Raw genomic sequence first — 22,969 nt, 5'->3', positions numbered from 1 at the left:
TGGAGTTTAGAAGGCTGAGGGGGGATCTTATAGAGACATATAAGATAATGAAGGGGCTAGATAGGGTAGAGGTAGAGAGATTCTTCCCACTTAGAAAGGACAGCAGAACTAGAGGGCACAGCCTAAAAATAAGGGGGGGGGGTGCAGTTTAGATCGGAGCTGAGGAGGAATTCTTCACTCAAAGGGTGGTGAATCTCTGGAATTCTCTACCCATTGAAGTGGTGGAGGCTACCTCGCTGAATATATTTAAGTCACGGGTAGATAGGTTTCTGACAGACAAGGGAATTAAGGGTTATGGGGAGAAAGCAGGAAAGTGGAACTGATCCACTTCAGATCAGCCATGATCTTATTGAATGGCGGGGCAGGCTCCAAGGGCTAGATGGCCTACTCCTGCTCCTATTTCTTATGTTCTTATGTTCAAACAGGCCCTCGGCTCACAAGTTGCACCGATCATATCCATACCTACCAGGCCTATCTATAATCCCATTAAATCCCATGTACTCACCCAGAAGTCTCTTAAAAGACCCCAACGAATTTGCCTCCACCACCACCGACAGCAGCCGATTCCACTCACTCACCACCCTCTGAGTGAAAAGCTTACCCTAGATATCTCCTCTGTACTTACGCCCCAGCACCTTAAACCTGTGTCCTCTCGTAGTGACCATTTCAGCCCTGGGAAATAGCCTCTGACAATCCACCCTATCTATACATCTTTTGAAAATCTAAATATACTAAATTATATTCAGCATTCCTGAATGATTTCTTCTTTGATTATTGTCTCCAGCATCTTGCCGATAATGGATAACTGGCCCATAGTCCCCTGCCTTCTGGCCTTTCTCCCTTTTTGTACAAGGGAGTCACATTAGCTGTTTTCCAGTCTTATGGTACCGTCCCAGAATATAGTGAGTTACATTTTGACCAATGGGCCCTCTATCTCTGCAGTCACTTTCATTAAATGCCTAGCTTGCAGTTCACTGGGCACTGGCAACTAGTCCATCTTTAGCCCCTTGAGTTTCTCTAATATTCTACCCCCTGTAATTGGCATTTTAGTAAGTTCTACTATGTCATTTGAAATCCGCCCACCTGATGTCTTAGGGATATTTGCAATGTCTCCTATGGTGAAGACTGATGCAAAAGCATTATTCCATTTCTTTGTTGGTTGTTACCAATTCACCAACCTCGCTCAGTAGCAGCCCCACATTTACCTTAACCAATTGCTTCTTATTTATATATCCACAGGAACTCTTACTGTTTGATTTTATGCTGCATGCAAGTTTTCTCTCAAAATTTATTTTTCCCTACTTATGAGCTTTTTAATCTGCTGCTGGATCACAGAAAGTGAGTATGTAGACACAGCATGTGATTAGGGAGACAAACAGAATGTTGGTGTTTATTGCAAGGGGAATGAATTATAAACATAGGGAAGTTTAACTGTGGCTGTACAGGACCTTGATGAGCACACATCTAGAGTACTACTGTGTACAGTTTTGGCCTTCTTCTTTGAAAAAATGTATAATTGCATGCATGGTCTCCCTGTGTCTGCGTGGGTTTCCTTCGGGTGCTCCGGTTAACTCCCGCATTCTGAAGATGTGTAGGTAAGGTGGATTGGCCATGCTAAGTTGCCCTTAGTGTCCCAAGATGTGTAGGTTAGAGGGATTATTGGAGTAAATATGTGTGGTTACGAGAATAGAGCATGAGTCAGGTTCTCTGTTGGAAGAGTCAGTGCAGACTTGATGGGCCAAATGGCCTACTTCTGCACTGTAGGGACTCTATGATTCTACTGATGGTCTGTACAGCTCCCTTGCTGTTGCTGCTGCCTCTGCCTCATGCAGCAACCTAAAGGCAGAACAAACGGATGTGATATTACAAGGGGCTGGGTCTGGAGAGGTGGTACACCCGCTCCTCCAATTTCTAAATCGCATCTGTTCCTCGCTCAATATTGCTGCCGAGTACAGCCATGCCTTACATGAGATGGCTGTCAGCAATTCCAGAAAGAACTGCTGACTTTCAACAGAAATACGTCCATGTCAATCTTGGAGATGAGTTTCAGCTCTCAACCCTTAGATGGACTAAATGCATAGATCACTGAACAATAGTGATTGGTAAGGGCAAAAGACCTGAGGGTAAAAGTGAGGAGGGTGATGAATTCCTGTGTGGATCACTCACTGTGTGCAATTTGCTTTGTGCTCTGTGGATTATGACCTGGACCAGACAACAAACTCACTTTGAAACCTGGCTATGGACCAGAAAGAATTTGCTTCAGTAACCTGAACTCTTTTTCCATTTGTACCATTACAAACTTGGCTATTCCCTTTGAATGACTGCCTCTTGCTTTAGCTGGATCAGTGTGTTTCTTTTCCCTGGTAAGTGGGCTATCCGTCCAGGTATAATTAGGGAAAAGTTGAAAAGTGAAGGTAGGCCCATTATTGAATGAGGTGATTGCTTTTCGTTTCTTTTAGCTACATAAATTGTTTATTGATTTGACTTGGTCTTCTGGTTGCCTATTTTGTGTCTTTTAAACCTTACCCCTTGTAATTTTACACTATGTTCCAACAAAATTGGGGAGGTAATCCTTTGCCAGAGTGTTGATACCATTCACTGAATTAAGCTCACTGGAACAGTTATCAAAAAGAATCAAGATTCAGCAAAAGACTCCCGAGCTGCCGATTAAATCAATACCTAGACTAGCCTTACAAGAGATCAGTGTTCCTTAAGAAATCAATGCCTCTGCATGCTTCCCAACTGTTGTGTCAACGACTTCCCAATTAATGTTAATACCCAGCCAATAGGGAAAATTACACATGCATTTTTAGTAAATAGCAACTTATGAAGACACAGGGTCATTGATCTAATCCTTAAATCAATGCTTGTTAGAGGAAGACATCTGGGCTGTCTAAAAAAAATCTCAGTTTAGCCATGGTGATGTACAGATGCACATCGAATATTGGTTGTACGCTTCAAAATTCATCCTGTGCCTGCTTCATGTCTGAAAAACAGGCAAAACAAGTGGACTTACTGCCCAAGTCTTTTACACACAAAGTATAGATCAGTTAGGAAAGCTAACTGAACATCTGTTTAGCCTTTCCTCCCTTTCTGAACAACATTTTTACACTGACTACTCTGCAGACCTTTGGCACAATTATATATGAGAAAAGAATTGCAAAATTTTTGCCAGTTCCTCTGCCTCTTCCTATAATAACCCAGGGTGGATACCATCAATCTCTGGGAACTTACTCAACTTGAGTTGGTTCGTATCTCTCAGAACCTCTTCCCGTATTATCTTTAATAGTTGTTCCATGTCTTCAGCAGAACTCCTGCATTGTGACTCCCATATATTTGTCAATTAACACAAAATTGCTTCAACTTCTTAGCACCAAGCACCTGGATTTGATTCCCGGCTTGGATCACTGTCTGTGTGGAGTCTGCACGTTCTCCCCATGTCTACGTGGGTTTCCTCTGGGTTCTCCGGTTTCCTCCTGCAGTCCAAAAGACATGTTGAACTGTGGGCAACTAGGGGAATTTCCCAGCAACTTCACTGCAATGTTAATGTAAGCCTCACTTGTGACGAATAAATAAACTTTTGTACACTTTAAATGTTTCTTTAAAAAATTGAAAATATTTGCCTTCCGGTAAAAAATATAATCCTCAACATGCTTGCACTTAATTCAACAAATCAAAGAGCAGATGAATCGATCTGACATGATATAGCTACCACCAATTGTCGTTCCAGTAAAGAAGGATGGCACGGTCAGGATTTGCATCAAACCAGTGAGCTTGAACAAGGCACTGCTCAGACCTCATCCTTCTTATGCAGACATTGGAACAGGTGACAGCAGACAGGCTAAGTGCTAAGGTATTCGGCATCCTTGATACGAAATGTGGATTCTAGCAGGTCCCATTAGGTGACGAGTCTTCAAAACTAACCACATTCATGTCTCTAGTAGGCAGGTACTGTTTTCTTTGTATGCCGTATGAGATTTCCACAAGCAGCAAGGTCCTCCAGTGGTGCATGGAGCAACTCTTTACAGGCCAACCTTGCAAAATCATTGTTGATGATATCCTAATTTGGAATCATACTATGCCAGATTATGATGCGCGTCTTCATCTTGTCCTCGACAGAATCAGGATGGTACAGCTGAAGCTTAACCCTATGAATTGCAAATAGGGCCAAAGATCCAGACAAGATAATGACAATACAACAGATGGCCATTCCTGTGGATAAGCGTGCTTTGCTGCTCTTCCTTGGTAGAACAAGTCATCTTTCTATCCATGTTATAGTGAGGTCATTGGACCGCTTTGTCAGCTTCTTCCCCAGGATGCCAAATAGTGCTGGCACCAGGACCACAAAGCAGTCTTCAACTGACTCAAACAAGCACTCACAGCCTCACCGGTGCTCCAAAATTTTGACATTTGAGCATCTGTACTCATATCAGAAGACATCTCCCTATTCAGACATGGTGCGGTCTGCATTCAGAATGATAGACCAATAGCCTCTGCTTCAAGGATCCTCGATGATACTGAGACTCATTCTGCACAGATCGAAAAGGAACTCCTCACTCTAGTCTTGTCCTGCCAGAAATTTCATATATGATCACCCTCCAACAGTTGAAATGAATCATCAGCCACCCAACTATCTTAAAAAAGCTTCTTGACACCACATTTGCACAACTGCAATGCGTGATGCTAAAGCTGCAATGGTACAACCTCAGCATGATCGGCAAACATGGTAAGGAGCTTCATTGATGCCCTCTACAGTAGCTTCTTTCTCACTACAGACCAGACATATTGTGAGCAAGACATAGGCATCATGACAATAGAGATGCTATTCCCTCACAGAATCCAGGAACTCAGAGATGCATTACAACTCTTTCAGGACTCCGGGCTGTCCCTGACAATGGTGTTGTGCAGTTTTTTGCATGTGATGTCCGCCTGTACCTTTAAAAAGTCCAGCAGGTTTCTCATTTGAAACCTAAAGATACCTGTTACTTGGTAAGTTAAATTATATTTGCAAAGGACATTAGCGGCATTAACCTGACATAACCTTTTTCCTTAACTTCCCTCAGAGATGTCATGAGAATGTTGTTTTCCTGAAGAATTATAAAAGTGAGAGAAAGATTTTTAGCAAAGGTGAGGTTTACCCATACTTTTCTCACCATGATTCATCCCAACTCTATGGAGAAAAGAAAGATTCATCCCATATAATCTATTGTTTTGACTACAGTGACGGTCAGGTCTTTGACACAGCTGAACTGTACCTGCAGTCATTGGAAGGACTGATATAGAAAACTGAAAGCAAAACATAAATCCATGTTGAAAACTTAGGAACATAGAAAATAAGAATAGGAGTTGGCCACTTGGCACTTTGAGCCTTCTCTACCATTCATTATAAAATTGGCTGATTTTTTAACTCAGTAGCCTGACCCCTTCTTTCCCCCTCACATCCTTGAATCTCCTTCACCTCAAGAACAATATCTAACTCCTTCTTGAAAACAATTGGCCTCAATTGCTTTTTGTTACCAAGAATTCCACAGGCTTACCACCATTTGAGTGAAGAAATTTCTCCTCATCTCAGTCCTACCTATATCCTTAGACTATGATCCCTGGTTCTGAATAACCTCACTATCAGGAACACCCTATCCAGTCTAGTTAAAATGTTATGTGTTTCTATGAGATCCCCTCTCATTCCCCACCGAATACAATTCTAACTGACTCAATTTCTCCTAGTATGTCAGTCCTTCCATCCCAGGAATCAGTCTGATAAACCTTCTCTGCACTCTTTCTATAGCAAGAACAGCCTTCCCCTGATAAGGAGACCAAAACTGCACAAAATATTCCAAGTGTGGCCTCCCCAAGGCCCTGTATAATTGCAGCGAGATATCCCTGCTCTTGTATCAATTCCTCACGCTATAAAAGCCAACATCCTATTTAACTTCTTTACCACATGTTGCATCTGCATGCTTTCCTTCAGCAAGTGGTGTACGAGACACCCAGATCTCATTGCATATTCCCATCTCTCAATCTATAGCCATTCAGATAGTAATATACCCTCCTGTTTTTGCTACCAAAGTGGATAGCCACTTTATACTGCATTTGCAGTGCATTTGCCCACTCACTCAGCCTGTTCAAATCACACTGAAACATCACTGCATCCTCCTCATATCTCACCCTCCCACCCAGCTACATGTCATCTGTAAATTTGGAGATATTACATTTAATTCCCTCATCTAAATCATCAATATATATTCTCAATAGCTAGGGTCCCAGCATCGATCCCTGGGTACCCCACAAGTCACTGCCTGCATTTGGAAAATTACCCATTTATGTCTACTCTTTATTTCCTGCCAGCAAGTTTTCTTCCATGTCAGTACACTATCCACAATCCTATACACTTTAATTTTACATGTTAGTCTCTTACATGGGACCTTGTTGAAAGCCTTCTGAAAGTCTAAATAAATCATATCCACTGGCTCCCCAGTCATCAACTCTTCATGTTACATCCTTGAAGAATTCCAATAAATTTGTCAAGTATGATTTCCCTTTTGTAAATCTTTGCTGACTTTGTCTGATTCTAACACTGCTTCCCAATTGCTCTGCTACAAAATCTTTGATAATGGACTCTGGAATTTTCCCCATTACCAACATCAGGCTGGCTGGTCTATACATGAGAACATAAGAAATAAGAGCAGGAGTAGGCCATCTAGCCCTTTGAGCCTGCCCCACCATTCAATAAGATCATGGCTGATCTGAAGTGGATCAGTTCCACTTTCCTGCTTTCTCCCCATAACCCTTAATTCCCTTGTCTGTCAAAAACCTATCTACCCGTGACTTAAATATATTTAGTGAGGTAGCCTCCAGCACTTCAACGGGCAGAGAATTCCAGAGATTCACCACCCTTTGAGTGAAGAAGTTCCTCCTCAGCTCCAATCTAAACTGCACTCCCCTTATCTTGAGGCTGTGCTCTCTGGTCCTGCTATCCTTTCTAAGCGGGAAAAATCTCTCTACCTCTACCCTATCCATCCCTTTCATTATCTTATACGTCTCTATAAGATCTCCCCTCAGCCTTCTAAACTCCAACGAGCACAGACCCAGTCTATTTAGTCTCTCTTCATAGTCCAACCCCCTCATCTCCGGTATCAGCCTAGTGAACCTCCTCTGCACTCCCTCCAAGGCTAAAATATCCTTGCGCAAGTGCGGCGACCAAAACTGCACACAGTACTCCAGCTGCGGCCTCACCAGTACCCTGTACAGTTGCAGCAAGACCTCCCTGCGTTTATATTCTATCCCCCTCGCTATAAAACCTAGCATTCCATTCGCCTTCTTGATCACCTGCTGCACCTGCAAACTGGGTTTTTGCAACTCATGCACAAGGACCCCCAGGTCCCTCTGCACCGTAGCATCCTGCAGCTTTTCGCCCTTTAAATAGTAATCCCTCCTACTATTATTTCTGCCAAAATGGATAACCTCACACTTGCTAACATTATACTCCATCTGCCAGGTCCTCGCCCACTCGCTCAGCCTATCCAGATCTCTCTGCAGACTTTCCACACCCTCCACGCAATTTGCTTTACCACTCATCTTCGTGTCATCATCAAATTTCGTCACCCTACACTCAGCCCCCTCCTCCAGATCATCTATATAAATGTAAATAGCTGAGGCCCCAGCACCGATCCCTGCGGCACTCCACTAGTCACCAACCGCCAATCAGAATAGCACCCATTGATACCAACTCTCTGCTATAATCCCCTGTTTTCTCTCTACCTCCCATTTTAAATAGTGGGGTTACATTAGCTACCCTCCAAACATTCATAGCAAACTAGCAGTTTACAAAACCAGTCAAAGTTATAATTCAGCCACTAACATCTAATATAGGCAAATGCATATTTTGATACTGTAACAATAAGTGTTAGATGTTAAATATAAGAGTTCACAGGGTGGAATTAACTTTTATATAACAAAGTCAGACAAAAGATGGGGAGATGATGGTGTAGTAGTATTATTGCTAGACTATCAATCCAGAAACTCAGCTAATGTTCTGGGGACCCGGGTTCGAATCCCGCCACAGCAGATGATGGAATTTGAATTCAATTTAAAAAATCTGGAACTAAAAATCTACTGATCGTCATGAATCCATTGTCAGAAAAAGTCCACCTCGTTCACTAATGTCCTTTAGGAAAGGAAATTGCCATCCTTACCTGGTCTGGCTGACTCGCGACTTCAGAGCCACAGCAATGTGGTTGACAATCAACTGCCCTCAGGTGACTAGGGATGGGCAATAAATGCTGGCCAGCCAGCAACAACCACGTCCCACGAATGAATTAAAAATTAAATAAATATAACTCTTCAAAGAGTGCCAGGTTGAATGATACAGGCAAGCTAAGTTAACTGTTGAAAATAATTAAATTATCTCTTTGTATACGAGCATCAAAGGTTCTTGTATTGGAAGAATCTTTGATTGCTGAGCAATTATTTTGTCGCTGCATCTCAGAGCCACATGCAAGTGTTTACTCAGAAGTTTATTTCAGCATCCTGACATTTTCACATTGTTTAAAAATAGGTCCAATTTTCCTTTCCTTTATCTAATGTGCAGGCGTTATCAAAAGCCGACTTTCAGTCTGACTGTGCAGAATATATCAAAATTGTTAACGCCTTCATTAGCAAGAACATAATTAAAATAAGATGCAGGTTGGTGCATAGCAGAGCATGTGTGCAAATCCCCTGTTACAGTATGGGCTAACAATAATGATGAGTCAATAATAGTTATTTGCCATGAATATAAATTGGCGTGATGTAAATAGTACAAAATATTTTCTCAGTAACATGACTGTATAGACTTCCTTGTGACCTTTGACACTGGTGCAGCATGCCTACGAAAAATGGTCTGTTTTTCAGCACAAATGCTCCAGGCAACACGGGTGCAAGAGAACTGTGCCATTAGTCACACAGCACTGGAATTATTTTATTCGCGGAACATGGCCAGCACTTATTGCCCATCCCTAGTTGCCCTTGTTCAGAGGGCAGTTGAGAGTCAACCACATTGCTGTGACTCTGGAGTCACATGTAGGCCAGATCGGGTAAGGAAGGCAGATTTCCTTCCCTAAAGGACATTAGTGAACCAGGTGGGTTTTTCTGACACTTGACAATGTCTTCCCAACCTGGGGATTGACTGAGTTGGGGGAAAGGGGTTGATCTCAGGATTCTTCTCTTGGTATGGTGGTCTGGTGGTTTCAATTGTCCTTGTTGCCCTGATGTGGAGATGCCGGCATTGGACTTTAACCTGGTATTGTGGGACTTGTTGCCCTGGGAAAGGTGGTTGGTGTTCACTCTCAGGATGGTGATTTCAGACATATATTCATTATTGTCTTTGTCCTTTAAGACCTTTGAAGTGCTCTGGCCACTTTGAAATCCGTGTCCCATGGAACCCTGGAAGCTATCAAAATCACCACAGCACTCCATTCCACAATAGCGATTGGCCTTGGTTAATGTCATATGCTCCAGGTGTTGAATAAGCTCTTTAAAGTGCTCGGCTAGAAAGGACCTATCAGTTTTACCAGGGAGATCCCCTTGTTTTCTCTCAAAAGACCCAGCTGCTCTGAAATCTCTTTGAGTTCTTTGGTGAACAGCAGCAATTTGAATTTCCTTGGGGAGTTCCCCTTGTAACATTGGAAGAGTGGCATCTGGTGTTGAACTCCTTAGAAGTGTTTTGATTGACAGCTTGGATCACTTACCCGCTAGCCAGAAGCTATGTTTATTTTTCATTCCTTTCATGGCTGAATGCATCTCAAGTGCTTCGTAAATATTGCAGTTAGAAAAGAGGGACTGAAACCTCACAGCTAGTGGGTAATTGATCCAACCTGTCAATCAAAGCAGAATGTTTATAAACATTGTGGTTAGCGACAAAGGCAGCACTTGAGGATTTAAAAATCGCACATGTAAAATCTTTTGGTCAGCATGTCTCACATTACAAACATTTTAACTTATTAAAGGTGGGAGAATCCTGCCTGACAGATGTTGGGAAGCATTCCAATTTTCCCGCTGGCATGAATGCAGTTGTGTAAATTGCACCCTAATAAACGTTGATTATCAAAGCATCTCCCATTCAGCTCAACGTGACGGTACTTTTCCTGCATTAATGCTAGTTTCCTTGTGACAGCTACTTAGACTGAAGCATCGTGGCTCAAAGGGCTAGATGGCCTACTCCTGCTCCTATTTCTTATGTTCTTATGCTGTTGGGTCCTTGATCACCTGATATCAATGCAATTTATGGTTTTTGACTTAATTTATTATTGCCACATGTATTGGAGTACACTGAAAAGTATTGTTTCTTGCATACCATACAGACAAAACATACCGTACATAGAGAAGGGAAGGAGAGGGTGCAGAATGTAGTGTTGCAGTCACAGCTAGGGTGTAGAGAAAGATCAACTTAATGTGAGGTGGGTCCATTCCCACACGATTCCCAGCCTGGGAGCACTGCCAGCACGAATGGAGTTTCATCTGTGTAGTGTGGAAACAGGATGTTTTTTAAAGTACATATGGTTAAAAATAAGTTTTCACTCTTTGCTCTGAGAAATAAATCATCATTGTGGTTAAATTACGTTTAATATCATTAAATCAGTTTATTCAATTTGTGAATATATATCATATATATATATCGCTGAGTTCAAAAAATCACTTTGGATCTCTGCTGCTCCATGACATCATTACTTCTGAACTAAAACCCATTAAAACATCTCAACATCATTTGGTTTAGTACAGATCGTAGATATGGAGTTCCACAGAATGCCTACAGTGCAGAACTAGACAGTTGGCGCATCGAGTCTGCACTGACAGTCTGACAGAATATCTTACTCAGGCCCTAACCCCATAATCCCACATATTTACCCTGCTAATCCCTCTAACCTACACACACATCTCGGGACACTATTTAGCTTGGCCAATCCACCTAACCTGCACATCTCTGGACTGTGAAAGTAAACTGGAGCACCCGGAGGAAACCCATGTAGACGTGGGGAGCACATGCAAACCCCACACAGTCACCCCAAGGCTGGAATCGAACCCAGTTCCCCAGCACTTTGAGGCATCAGTGCAAACCAGTGTCCCCCACTAAGTAAGGCATTCAAATTCATTTTTTTTTAAATCTGAGACTTTTGTATGTAGCTTGAGTTAACCAATGGCGTCTTCTAAATGGGGGAAAAGGTAAGATATTCCTGAAAATTAAATACACCAGCTGTGTGTGTTCATGACTCAAATTAATAATCTGCAACTGATCAGGTTCAGCACAGTGAACAGATTTGAAGTTCGGGCTTCTGTGGGCTAATGCCAATATTGGCCTGGGTTTAGCAAGTCAATGAAGAAAGAAATAGGAGTCCCTGTTCACTATGCTCTCAGTGGTTCACGGAGGGCTTTTGAGTACAACCTTGCTGTCACCCAGCTGTTTGATCCAGCCCAGCACCTCACCCAGGGATCTCTGGCAACTGTGGACAGGGCCAGCGCAAGTGAAGCTCTTCAGCCAATCAGATAGAAGGATCCTCATTGAGACTAGCAGTGAACAATTTACCCAGGCCATGAAGAGGCAGTTTCGTGTACAAGCAGGGAAAAAGTGACAGCAAGTTGAGAATCACAGTTTCATCCCTCCCACTTCTGGGTTTCATAGCAGAAATGTTGAATGTGAGCAGGAGCTCTGTTCAGCTGTCAGTTAATTCACTTAAGTGTTATAATAGGTTTGGCTGTTGTGACATCAAATTTCCACTTTAAGAACCATGGTTCTGTAGAAGGCTCATGTGGACTTGAAACATTAATTGTTTTTCTCTCCACAGATGTTACCAGATCTGCTGCGTTTATCCAGCATGTTTTTATTCTGACTTCCCGACCATCAGCAACTTGCCAGGGTCACTGAAGTGAAAGGTTCAAGCAGGGAAGGCTTTGATTCATGGAATTGAAGAGTTCCAGCCATAGCCAGAGAGGAGGCTGCTCTTTAAAGACTTCTCCCCTCAGAGTTCCAGCACTGCTGGGCAGACGACTACCTGAAAGCCACCTCAGCTGTCCAGCACTTCGCTCAGCTCCAGTTGAACTTCCTGCTTCCAGCCATTTTCCCAGCGATTGGAAGGGACAGGATGACCTCCTTGCCTGGACACCAACTGATCTGCCTAACCAGCCAATTAATGTTCTCTTCCCACTCCCGCTGGCACTTTACCAGTAGCAGGTTGACCAGATGTAAAGACCACCTAATGAATCCTGGTGGCCCCGTAGTAACTCAGGGTAGGGGAACCTCTAATTGGCTACTCTCTGACCCATGGAGATGTTGGCAATGGCTGACCCCGTGGCCACACTCCACCACCCCACCCCTCTCCCCGCCAACCTCCCTAACCCCGTTCCTCAGCCGGGGCCCACCTGACCAATCCCGGTATCTCCAGACTTGGAAGGCAATATTCAGAAGTCCCCTTCCTCCCGATTCAGTCGCCTGGGCAGGCGCTCAGTGGTGTTACTGAGACAGCTGAGCTCTCAGCCCTCAAATTGGCCAACACCACACGGGGGTGGAGGGACGACAGCTCCAATGGCAACTAATTCATTACCTGATCCCCAAAAACCTGAAGTCAGCGTTACAGCCTATCACTTAGACACACACTGCAACGACAAAATACAGTCCTTTGTTGTTTATCCCAAAAATAATGAGGTGGGTGGGCAATGTGAACCCACACTGCCACAATGGGCATTGCTTTTATTATTATTACTGACACAAAGTCTAGATCATTATTTCTGCACGTCTATTGTTGTTAAATTAATATTTTGCTGTTGTCGCTAACAACATTACCTTTTTCAATCTCAACAGCAATATGACAATTTCATAGAATCCCCACAATGTAGAAGGAGGTCATTTAGCCCATTGAGCCTGCACCGACAACGATTCTACCCCGGGCCCTATCCCTGTAACCCTACACATTTACCCTGCCAATCCTCCTGACACTATGGGGCAATTTGGCACCGCCTATGTACCTAACCCGCAGATCTTTGGAATGTGGAAGGAAACCAGAGCACCCAGAGGAAACCCACACCGATACAAGGAGAACGTGCAAACTTCATACAGACAGTGATCCCAGCCGGAATTGAACCCGAGTCTTTGGCGCTGTGAGGCAGCAGTGCTAACCACTGTGCCACCATTCCCCCTATTCAACCCAAGGAAATAATTTATTCCAGCATTTTAGGAATACGTGATTATTGAACATTTAATGAACTTTGAAAATTTTGCAAATTAACACATTTTTATGAATGCTTTGTCACTGTTTTTTGTCTCAGGTTTCTTTTTATATTGGGTTCACACATTTGTGGTTAGACTTTCAAACGTTAATCTATAATCCTGAAAATTCCACAATCCAGAAATGCCTTACTCCCAAACATTCCTGCCTGTAGAGGTTTCAGTATGTTCTGTAGTATTTTCACCATATTTTCCAGACCCCAGATCATCACGTGTGCAATCTTACCACTAGTTCATGCCACACTCCCACTGCAAGCAACAAACCAAATCTCCATTCACTGGAGTGAGATAGGAAAATCCCACTGGAACATGGAACATAGAACAGTACAGCACAGTACAGGCCCTTTGGCCCTTGATGTTGTGCTGAGTTTGTCCGAAACCAAGATCAAGCTATCCCATTCCCTATCATTCTAGTGTGCTCCATATGCCCGTCCAATAACCGCTTGAAAGTTCCTAAAGTGTCTGATTCAACTATCACAGCAGGCAGTCCATTCCATACCCCAACCACTCTCTGAGTAAAGAATCTACCTTGGACATCCCTCCTATACTTCCACCTTGAACCTTAAAGTTATGCCCCCTAGTAACAGCTGCATCCACCCAAGGAAATAGTCTCTGCATATCCACTTTAACTATTCCCCTCATCACGGAGTGAACAGTTGGAAAATTCCGGCCCATATATATGACCAAAGGCTAGCATTGAGACTTTGCAGAAGTCTTGATGCGCTGACCTATGTCATATCTTGAAATCTTCAGAATGGAGTTGGAAATTGACACTGGCTCAGTCTAACTTCCAAGTTGGATCACAGAGGAAATCCCAGGTCATCATTCCTCTATAGTACACCCACATCTACAATGTTGATTACTGACCACAGGATCAGATATGGATGTACCTTTGGAAGCACCTTTCACTATTCAAGAGGACCAGGGTGAGGCTTGTGATCATTTAACATGAGTTGACCCTCCCCAAATTTGGTGAAACAGTTTCAAATACGTTAACAAGGCACTGTGATGACATGCGAGGCTGAGCTATCATCTCTGCCAACAGTCGTCGCGAATAGCTATCAATTTTCAGTTTCCATTTTCAATGCTATGACTTGGGCTGCATCCATATATTAGATAGTCCATGATCCTGGTAACATTATGGCAAATTTCACTGAAGTTTTTTTTGACAATTATTCCAGAGTGAGGAGTCATTGATTTCCGGTTGTTATTCCAGAAGATGCATTCTTTCCAGGAAGGAATTTTGTGTTGGTCAGTTCTTGTGTCATAGCTTACGCTGTAGCCTTTAGCCCATGCTAAACAGTATTTATATCCATTGTGCTTTATTCTTCTGTTCTTTTATTACTTATCCATTCCTTAAGCCATCTCTGATTAAAAAAGTCCAATAACATTTCGTCTGGCAATGTAGTTTGGTGGTCAGATGGCCAGGTTTATTTTGATTGTACTCTTAGGAGAGCTTAGTTGAAGTTACAATGGCTAACATGTGTTTTGCACAGATACAAACGTAGAATATAAAATAAATTGATATGTTTTATTCTGTTTGTTAACAACATATTTCAACCACAGATCTGACAAAAGTAGATTTTAAATGTTCTTTTTCTTAAAAAGAGATTCATATTGCTCGCTGTGTCTTTTTAAGATGAAACTGTTACAGATTAGGCTTTAGTATTTGCAAATAATTCAAGCCTTCTTTAACGGCAAGAGGCATTATTATCGTTAATAATATTCCATTCAGTCACAATAAGTAGCAGTAGGTTCTACCTGTACTTTAATATGTTAAGCTGTAGGCCATGCAAGCCTTTAGTTTAAGGTGTTTGATCAATAGCAAAAATAAAATTCTAAAAATGTTTATCAATTTAGAATAGCATTGAGGTCAGTAAAAGTTTCATCTTAACTCATGGGATTCCATGATTATCTAATAAATATTCAAAGTCTACTGACACAAGAGAACAAACTGTAAAAATAACAATATTATGGTAAACTTGTCTTTGCAGCAAATATAAATTATTAAATATGAAATAAATATGTTAACTTTAGATTTGTTATAGATATAAGTTTTTTCATTTCTCAGTAACTAGTAAAATAATCTTTAGGTTCTCTGCCTCCTTCCCATGTTCCTCTTGCGCCTCCTTTTCCCAGTCTCTTTCATTATGTTCAGAATTCCTTCAAGTTCAAGGATGGCTTTGCGCTGAATCAGTTGATCTTCCAACTGTTAAACAAACAGAAACATAGACGTCAATGTACATCCAACGAATTACCAAGTTGAGAAATCTTTATGAGTACCAGTGTGTTTGATGCTTACCTTAATCTTGCTTAATTCCTTGAGATCACTGACAAAATTGTTTTCTGTTCTGGAGTTCAAACATTCTTTCAAGCTATTCGCAACAATGCTAATTTGGTTCTCAATTCCACTCTGGGGCTTTATATGAGCAAACAAATCCAAGTACCATCGCAAAATGACATTCAACATGACGCCTGATTCAGGTGCCTGAGAGACAGATGGAAGCAATTAGATGGAATACAGCAACGGGATAGAATTATGTTCAAATACATGAAAAGCCATTTGAGCAGAATCTCACCTGTCTGTACTTTTTAAGCATTGAGATAAGAATTTCTCCTCCTTCAGAAACCTCATGATGATTTATGTTCTAGAAACAGTTTGAATCACAAGTCATGAAATAAGAATCCAAACTTGCATTATAAAGCTCAGTACAACTTGCATTATAAAGCTCAGTACAACTCAAGAGCTCCATTTAGACTAAGTTAAACAACCAAACTGAAGCTTTTCATCAGTCAGTTAGTGCATTCTTTAACCAACAACCCATGTATCGTTTTAGCAGTGGTTAACATGAATAATCACTCTACACTAAACATCACATTATGAATGGCATAGACATTCAAAGTCATAATCGTAAATATCATTACTTACAAAGTGTTTGCTCAGCTGTGTTAGTGGTTCATCCAATGAGTTTAGAGGTGTGCATCTAGCAGAGTCTGATAGTACGTTACTGACCATCCCGATGATGAAAATTGCCAGAAAAATCATGGTTTTGAGCAGATCAAACAGTCTGAAATCAAACAAAGTCACTACCAAGTGTCTATGTGTTTGCTCTGAAGTGGCTCGTTAGGACTAATGCCAAGCATTGTTCCTTCTTGTATTTATACCTACCATGGGTGTATTTTTGGCTGAAAAATTACCGGTTCAGACTTGCTATTCATTGAAGTTCAGATGGTGTTAGATAGGATGAGACAAATGCTAGTGAAGCCCTGAGGTTTGGTTTGTGAGGTTTCAGTTAATAATTTCCTTCAACCGAAATTGCAGATTACGTAGATCCTGAGCAGTCTGGTTTTCGGGGATCCTTAGAAAGAATCATACTTAGGTGTGGGAAAATCTTTGTGGTTAAGGAGGGTCACTTCTGCTTCGACTACCGCCGCTCATTGAGTAATTATTTCTTTCATATTTGACAAACCATGCAGCCGTTGAGGAAAGGGACGCATCATCATGAAATTTTTTTGAAACTCATTAAATATTCAGTCAACTAAAATTCCCCCAGCGTCCGAACTATACTCAATCCCAATAATGCCGTTTCCTTCCAAAAGCGGTATATCCATTTCTGATTCATTTTCATTCTATAATTTCCAAGTCGGATAACCAATAGTTACTGTTGCAGACTTTTAACGTGCCTCTTGAAACTTAGCTATCATGCAAATTGTTTGTTTTGCTGAGGTAACACCTCATAGAAAAACGATTAAGGGTTACCAGTGAGTTGTTTTGTGCAGCAACATCTTTCAGGCTGATCTCAGCGTCGGGCAATAAAAACCTGAAACCAAAATTTGTAACTGGACGCGCCCGAGTGTGAAAGAATTCCCAGTGGGTTCCACTGATTATTGGGATTTCTTTTTATTAATCAAGTCGATTTCAGGTATATGGTAAAGCATTTTGTGCATGCCTGTGTTAGTTCGGGTTCTTGCTTGTGTCAGTAATTCACGTGACTCAAGAAAATCAGTTTGAAACTGGAGGTTTTCACACCTCGTTTAAAAGTCAGCTCTTTTAGCAATTGTAGCAATTAACTTTAGAAATTCAGACCAATCAGCAACCCGACAACCAGGATGGCCTTAGCTCAGCACAATCTTGTACTGAAAGAATGTCAGAAGGCTGTATTTAATTTCCATTATCTGGGGATGGAGAAGGTCAGACCACAATATTCTCCCTGACAGGTCACTGGATTGCACTGGAAAACCTTCTGTCAAGAGCGGAAACCAGTTAGAAGATGCGGTTCACGCAGCTAAGCAACGGTGACGTAGGAAAGTCTTAGTGAGTCTGAATCTGGATTGGGGTTCGAGATCAGAGGGCACAATCTCAAGACTACGTCTGGTGTCAGACGCCAGATCAGATGTGCACTGTTGCCACTGAAATGGTACCGAAAGAAGTTTTTTGCTTCGATTAGTTGGGGGCAAGGGGTGGTGAAAATTGCCAGGCACTGACCTGCTGAGAAAAGCTGTGCACTGGGAACAGTTCTGGCTCCAGGACAGGGAGGCCTTAGACCAGGTTAAAATCAGCCTCAGAGATGATTGCAAAATGGAGGAAGCTGATTAGAAAGGAGGTGATTGGGGGCCAATGATAGCTTTTGGCGCTGTTCTGGAACCTGGGACAACACACCTGCTTTATTTTTCCCCCCAGTCAGGCATTCCTATTTTAAATTTATTAATTACACTCAACTGTCCTTCAAAATGACCAAGCAAGCCACTTAGCTGTACCGAACCACTACGGAAAAGTTGAAGAAGAATTGAAGTGGACAGATCACTTGGCCTTGACCTAGTCACTGGAAATGACAATGATACACCTTGCCCAGTCCACCCTGTAAAGTCTCCATACTAACGTCTGAGGGCTTGAGCCAAAATTGGGAGAGCTCGGCCGCAAAATACTCAAGAAACAGCCTGACAGACTCACCAATCACACTACAGGGCCAATGCCCCAGATTCCTCCACACCTTAAGGTATCGTGTCCCACCTGCAGGAAGAACTACCAGAGGGGGTAGCATAATGGTATAAAGTTGAGAGGGAGTGCCCATAGGAGTCCTGAAAATTGACTACGTCCCATGAAGTCTCGTGGCATCGTGTCAAATATACACAAGAAAAACTCTTGCTGAATACCACCAATCACCGCCACCCCCTCAACATCTGCTGATGCACCAGTACTCTTCCATTTTGAGCACCCATTGTGTCCTCAAAGGACCCAGAAAGTGCTCTGGGTGGGCACATCAATGCCCATCACCCAGAGGGCTCGGTAGCACCATTGTTGTTCAAACAAACCTTAAGGCTACATCTGCTGGCCTAGGCCTACAGGAGATGGTGTGGGGACCAACATAAGGCGGCACAGTAGCACAGTGGTTAGCACCGCTGCTTCACAGCTCCAGGGACCTGGGTTCGATTCCCGGCTCGGGTCACTGTCTGTGTGGAGTTTGCACATTCTCCTCGTGTCTGTGTGGGCTTCCTCTGGGTGCTCCGGTTTCCTTCCACAGTACAAAGATGTGCGGGTTAGATAGATTGGCCATGCTAAAATTGCCCTCAGTTTCCTAAGATGCTTAGAATAGAGGGGTTTGTGGGTAATAATATGCAGGGAAATGGGGGTAGGGCTTGGGGTCAGTGCAGACTCCATGGGCCTCTTTCTGCACTGTAGGGTTCTATGATTCTATAAGGGAAAAACTGCTTAAAGTTATAGAGTTACTTACAGCGCAGAATGGGGTCATTTGGCCCATCGGGTCCACACTGGCTCCCTGCAATCTAGTCAATCCTACTCCTCCACTCAGTCCCTTAGTTTGTTTTCCACAAGTGTCCATTGAAATCATTGTTTCTGCATCCCCAGCATCACTGACAACAGGTTCCAGGGTTCACTGCATAAAAAAATTCTTCCTCACATTCACCTATGGCTCTTACCCAAAGCCTTAATTATGCAGCCCTTAGTCCTTCTGCAATCAGCTAATGGACAGAGTTTCCCCTCGTCTACCTCATCTAAGTCTGCCATAATGTTGTAGCCCACCTTGCTGCAAGCTTCTCCAATCAAAGTGTGTAACTAAAGCCCCCTCCCTACTGGGACTATTCTGGTAAATCTAGATCTGGTAAATCCCCATGGAAACACTATCATTGAAATCCTTTATTTTTGTTATAACATTGAATGTAGGCATCGCTGGTTAGGCCAACCTTTATTGCCCATTTCCTGCAGCAGATTTCATTTGCCAGATCTTTGCCCACTCATTTAACCCCACCTGTATCTTTTTGTAGCCTCTTTATGTCCTCTTCACAACTAACTTTCCTACCTATCTGTGTCATCAACAAATTTAGCAACCATAGCTTCGATCCCTTCTTCTGGGTCGCTGTTTGTAACCTCCATAGTGAAAACTGATGCAAAATACCTGTATAATTCATCTGACATCGCCTTGTTTTCCATTATTAAACCCCAGACCCACATTCTATAGGACTAATGCTCACTTTGTTCACTCATTTCTTTTTGAAATATTGATAGACTCTCCAACTTTTATGTTACTGGCTAGTTTCCTCCGAGTCTGATTTTTCCCTCCTTACCACTGTTTTGCCACCCGTTGCTGTTCGTTATATTCTACCCAATCTTCTAACCTTCCACCTATGTTTGCATAATTGTATGTGTTCCCTTCAAATTTGATACTATCTTTAACCTTTCTAGCTAACCATCGATGGGATACAAGTCCATCCCTTGTACTTTTTCTTACTTGTTGGAATGTATCTATTCTGTGCATTCTGAAATATCCCCTTAAATGTTTGCCACTGCATCTCTATTGACCTATTCCCTTACCTAATTTGCTCACCAGGAATTTCTCAAGGCTAATTAGAACCCTAGATTCATAGAATCCCTACAGTGCAGAAGGAGGCCATTTGGCCTATCGAGATTGCACTGACAACAATCCCACCCAGACCCAATCCCTGTGACCCCACATATTTACCCTAGCTAGTCCCCTTGAAACTAAGGGTCAATTTAGCATGATCAATCCACCTAACCCGCACATCTTTGGACAGTGGGAGGAAACCGGAGCTCCTAGAGAAAACTCACACAGACAAAGGGAGAACGTGCAAACTCCACGCAGACAGAGACCTGAGGCAATAAATAGAGATGGGCAATAAATGTTGGCCTAACCAGCGATGCCTACATTCAATGTTATAACAAAAATAAAGGATTTCAATGACAGTGTTTCCATGGCTTTGAGTCAGGAACATTGGCACTGGTGTAAATCAGGTTGGAGTAAGAACGTAGAAGAAGTTAGATGTGATGGTTATTGCTTTTGTCCTTGTGACATTGACATTTGGGGGCTCTGAGATACTGTGAGCTTGGCAAGGTGTTGTGTCGTAACCTGTGAATAAGAACATATGAACATAAGCAAGGCGGGGAATTATAGGCCGGTTAGTTTAACGTCTGTTGTAGGTAAAATGTTAGAATCCGTCATTAAGGAGGAAATAGCGAGGCATCTTGAAGGGAATTGCTTGATAGGGCAGACGCAACACGGTTTCATTAAAGGGAAGTCGTGTCTGACAAATTTACTGGAGTTCTATGAGGATGTGTCTAGGGCAGTGGATAGAGGAGGGCCGGTGGATGTAGTCTTTCTGGATTTTCAGAAGGCGTTTGACAAGGTACCTCACAAGAGGTTATTGCAGAAGGTCAGGGGACATGGAGTTGGGGGTAGGGTGTTAGCGTGGATAGAGGATTGGTTGTCAAATAGGAGACAGAGAGTGGGGGTCAATGGGTGCTATTCGGATTGGCGGTTGGTGACTAGTGGGGTGCCCCAGGGGTCGGTGCTGGGGCCTCAGCTATTTACCATTTATATAGATGATCTGGAGGAGGGAACTGAGTGTAGGGTGTCGAAATTTGCTGATGACACCAAGATTGGGGGAAAGGCAAATTGTGCGGAGGGTGTGGAGAGTCTGCAGAAGGATCTAGATAGGCTGGGCGAATGGGCCAGGAAATGGCAAATGGAATTTAATGTTGGCAAGTGTGAGGTGGTCCACTTTGGTAGGAAGAATGGTAGGAAGGACTATTACTTACGTGGCGAAAAACTGCAGCAGGCGACGGTGCAGAGGGACCTCGGGGTCCTTGTGCATGAGTCGCAAAAACACAGCTTGCAGGTGCAGCAGGTGGTCAGGAAGGCGAATGGGATGCTGGCCTTCATAGCGAGGGGGATTGAATATAAAAGTAGGGAGGTCTTGCTGCAGCTGTATAGGGCATTGGTGAGGCCACAGCTGGAGTACTGTGTGCATTTTTGGGCGCCGCACCTGCGCAAGGATATTTTGGCCTTGGAAGGAGTGCAGAGGAGGTTTACTAGGCTGATACCGGAGTTGAGGGGGTTGAGCTATGAGGAGAGGCTGAATAAACTAGGCTTGTACTCGTTAGAGTTTAGAAGAATGAGGGGAGATCTCATTGAGACGTATAAGATGATGAATGGGATGGATAGGATAGAGGTGGAGAGACTCTTCCCGCCCAAAAAAGACAGTAGGACTAGGGGGCACAGCCTCAAGATAAAGGGGAGGCGGTTTAGAACGGAGTTGAGGAGGAACTTCTTCACTCAAAGGGTGGTGAATCTCTGGAATTCTCTGCCCGTTGAAGTGGTGGAGGCTGCCTCGCTAAATATTTTTAAGAAGCGGGTTGATGGGTTCTTGATAAGAGAGGGGATTAAGGGTTATGGGGAGAGGGCGGGAAAGTGGAACTGAGTCACGACAGATCAGCCATGATCTTATTGAATGGCGGGGCAGGCTCGAAGGGCTAGATGGCCTACTCCTGCTCCTATTTCTTATAAGTCTTATAAATAGAAGCAGGAAAAGGCCATTTAGCCCTTCAAGTCCACTCCCATTCAATGAGATCATAGCTGACCTTCTACTTCAAAACCAATTTCTTGCTCTATCCCCATATCCCTTCATGTTTTTAATATCTATCAATCTTACTCTGGGCTATGCTCAACGACTGAGCCTCTGGGATGGAAAATTCCAAAGTTACACCATTCTTTGAGTGGAGAAATTCCTCCTCATCTCGATCTTAAATTGCCTGCCCCTTATTTTGAGACCATGTCCCCTGGTTCTGGAACAACGTCCCTGCCAGGAACACATCCTTCCTGCATCGACAACTGTAAGTGAGAATTTGGCATCCCAGCCAACACTTCATCCAGTTTTGATGGGATTGGAAAATCCCAGCTGCAAACAAGGATGGAGATATTCAGCATTTATATGAAGCCTTATCAGAATCTTTCTGAAAATCTGAATATATTATATCCGCTGGCTCATGCTTATCTTTTTTTAAAATTTACTCATGGGGTATGGACGCCGCTGGTTAGGTCAGCATTTATTGCTCATCCCTAATTACCCTTAACAAGGTGGTGGTGAGCTGCCTTCTTCCACCGCTGAATTGCATCTGGTGTAGGTACATCCACAGTGCTGTTAGGGAAGGATTTCCACGATTTTGACCCAACGACAGTGAGGGAACGGTGATATACTTCCAAATCAGGATGGTGAGTGGCTTGGAGGAAAACACCAAATCGCGGTGTTGCCATGTGTCTGCTGCTCTTGTCCATTTAGATGGTAGTGGTTGTGGGTTTGGAAGGTGCTGCCTCAGAAGCCTTGGTGAGTTCCTGCAATGCATCTTGTAGATGATACATACTGTTGCCATTGCATGCCAGTGGTGGAAGGAGTGAATCATGTGTG

At 43.0% G+C, this 22,969-nt stretch overlaps 1 protein-coding gene across 1 annotated transcript; it reads right to left on the bottom strand.

Annotated features, from left to right (window-relative positions):
• Positions 1-14,945: 14,945 nt before the first annotated feature.
• On the bottom strand, positions 14,946-16,351 carry LOC145344534 (interferon gamma-like). The gene is made up of 4 exons (XM_080191724.1): positions 16,182-16,351; positions 15,832-15,900; positions 15,555-15,740; positions 14,946-15,461 (listed from the first exon to the last, which is right to left on the bottom strand). Exons 1-4 carry the CDS (start codon positions 16,296-16,298, stop codon positions 15,342-15,344), a joined length of 492 nt encoding a protein of 163 aa, XP_080047850.1. The 5' UTR covers positions 16,299-16,351; the 3' UTR covers positions 14,946-15,341.
• Positions 16,352-22,969: the final 6,618 nt, after the last annotated feature.

Source organism: Carcharhinus amblyrhynchos, chromosome 6 (genome assembly GCF_965287045.1).
Source record: "Carcharhinus amblyrhynchos chromosome 6, sCarAmb.v2.hapA, whole genome shotgun sequence".
Lineage (NCBI taxonomy): Eukaryota > Metazoa > Chordata > Chondrichthyes > Carcharhiniformes > Carcharhinidae > Carcharhinus > Carcharhinus amblyrhynchos.
Note: the sequence above shows the minus strand (reverse complement) of the source record. Positions and strands in the feature narration are given on the sequence as shown.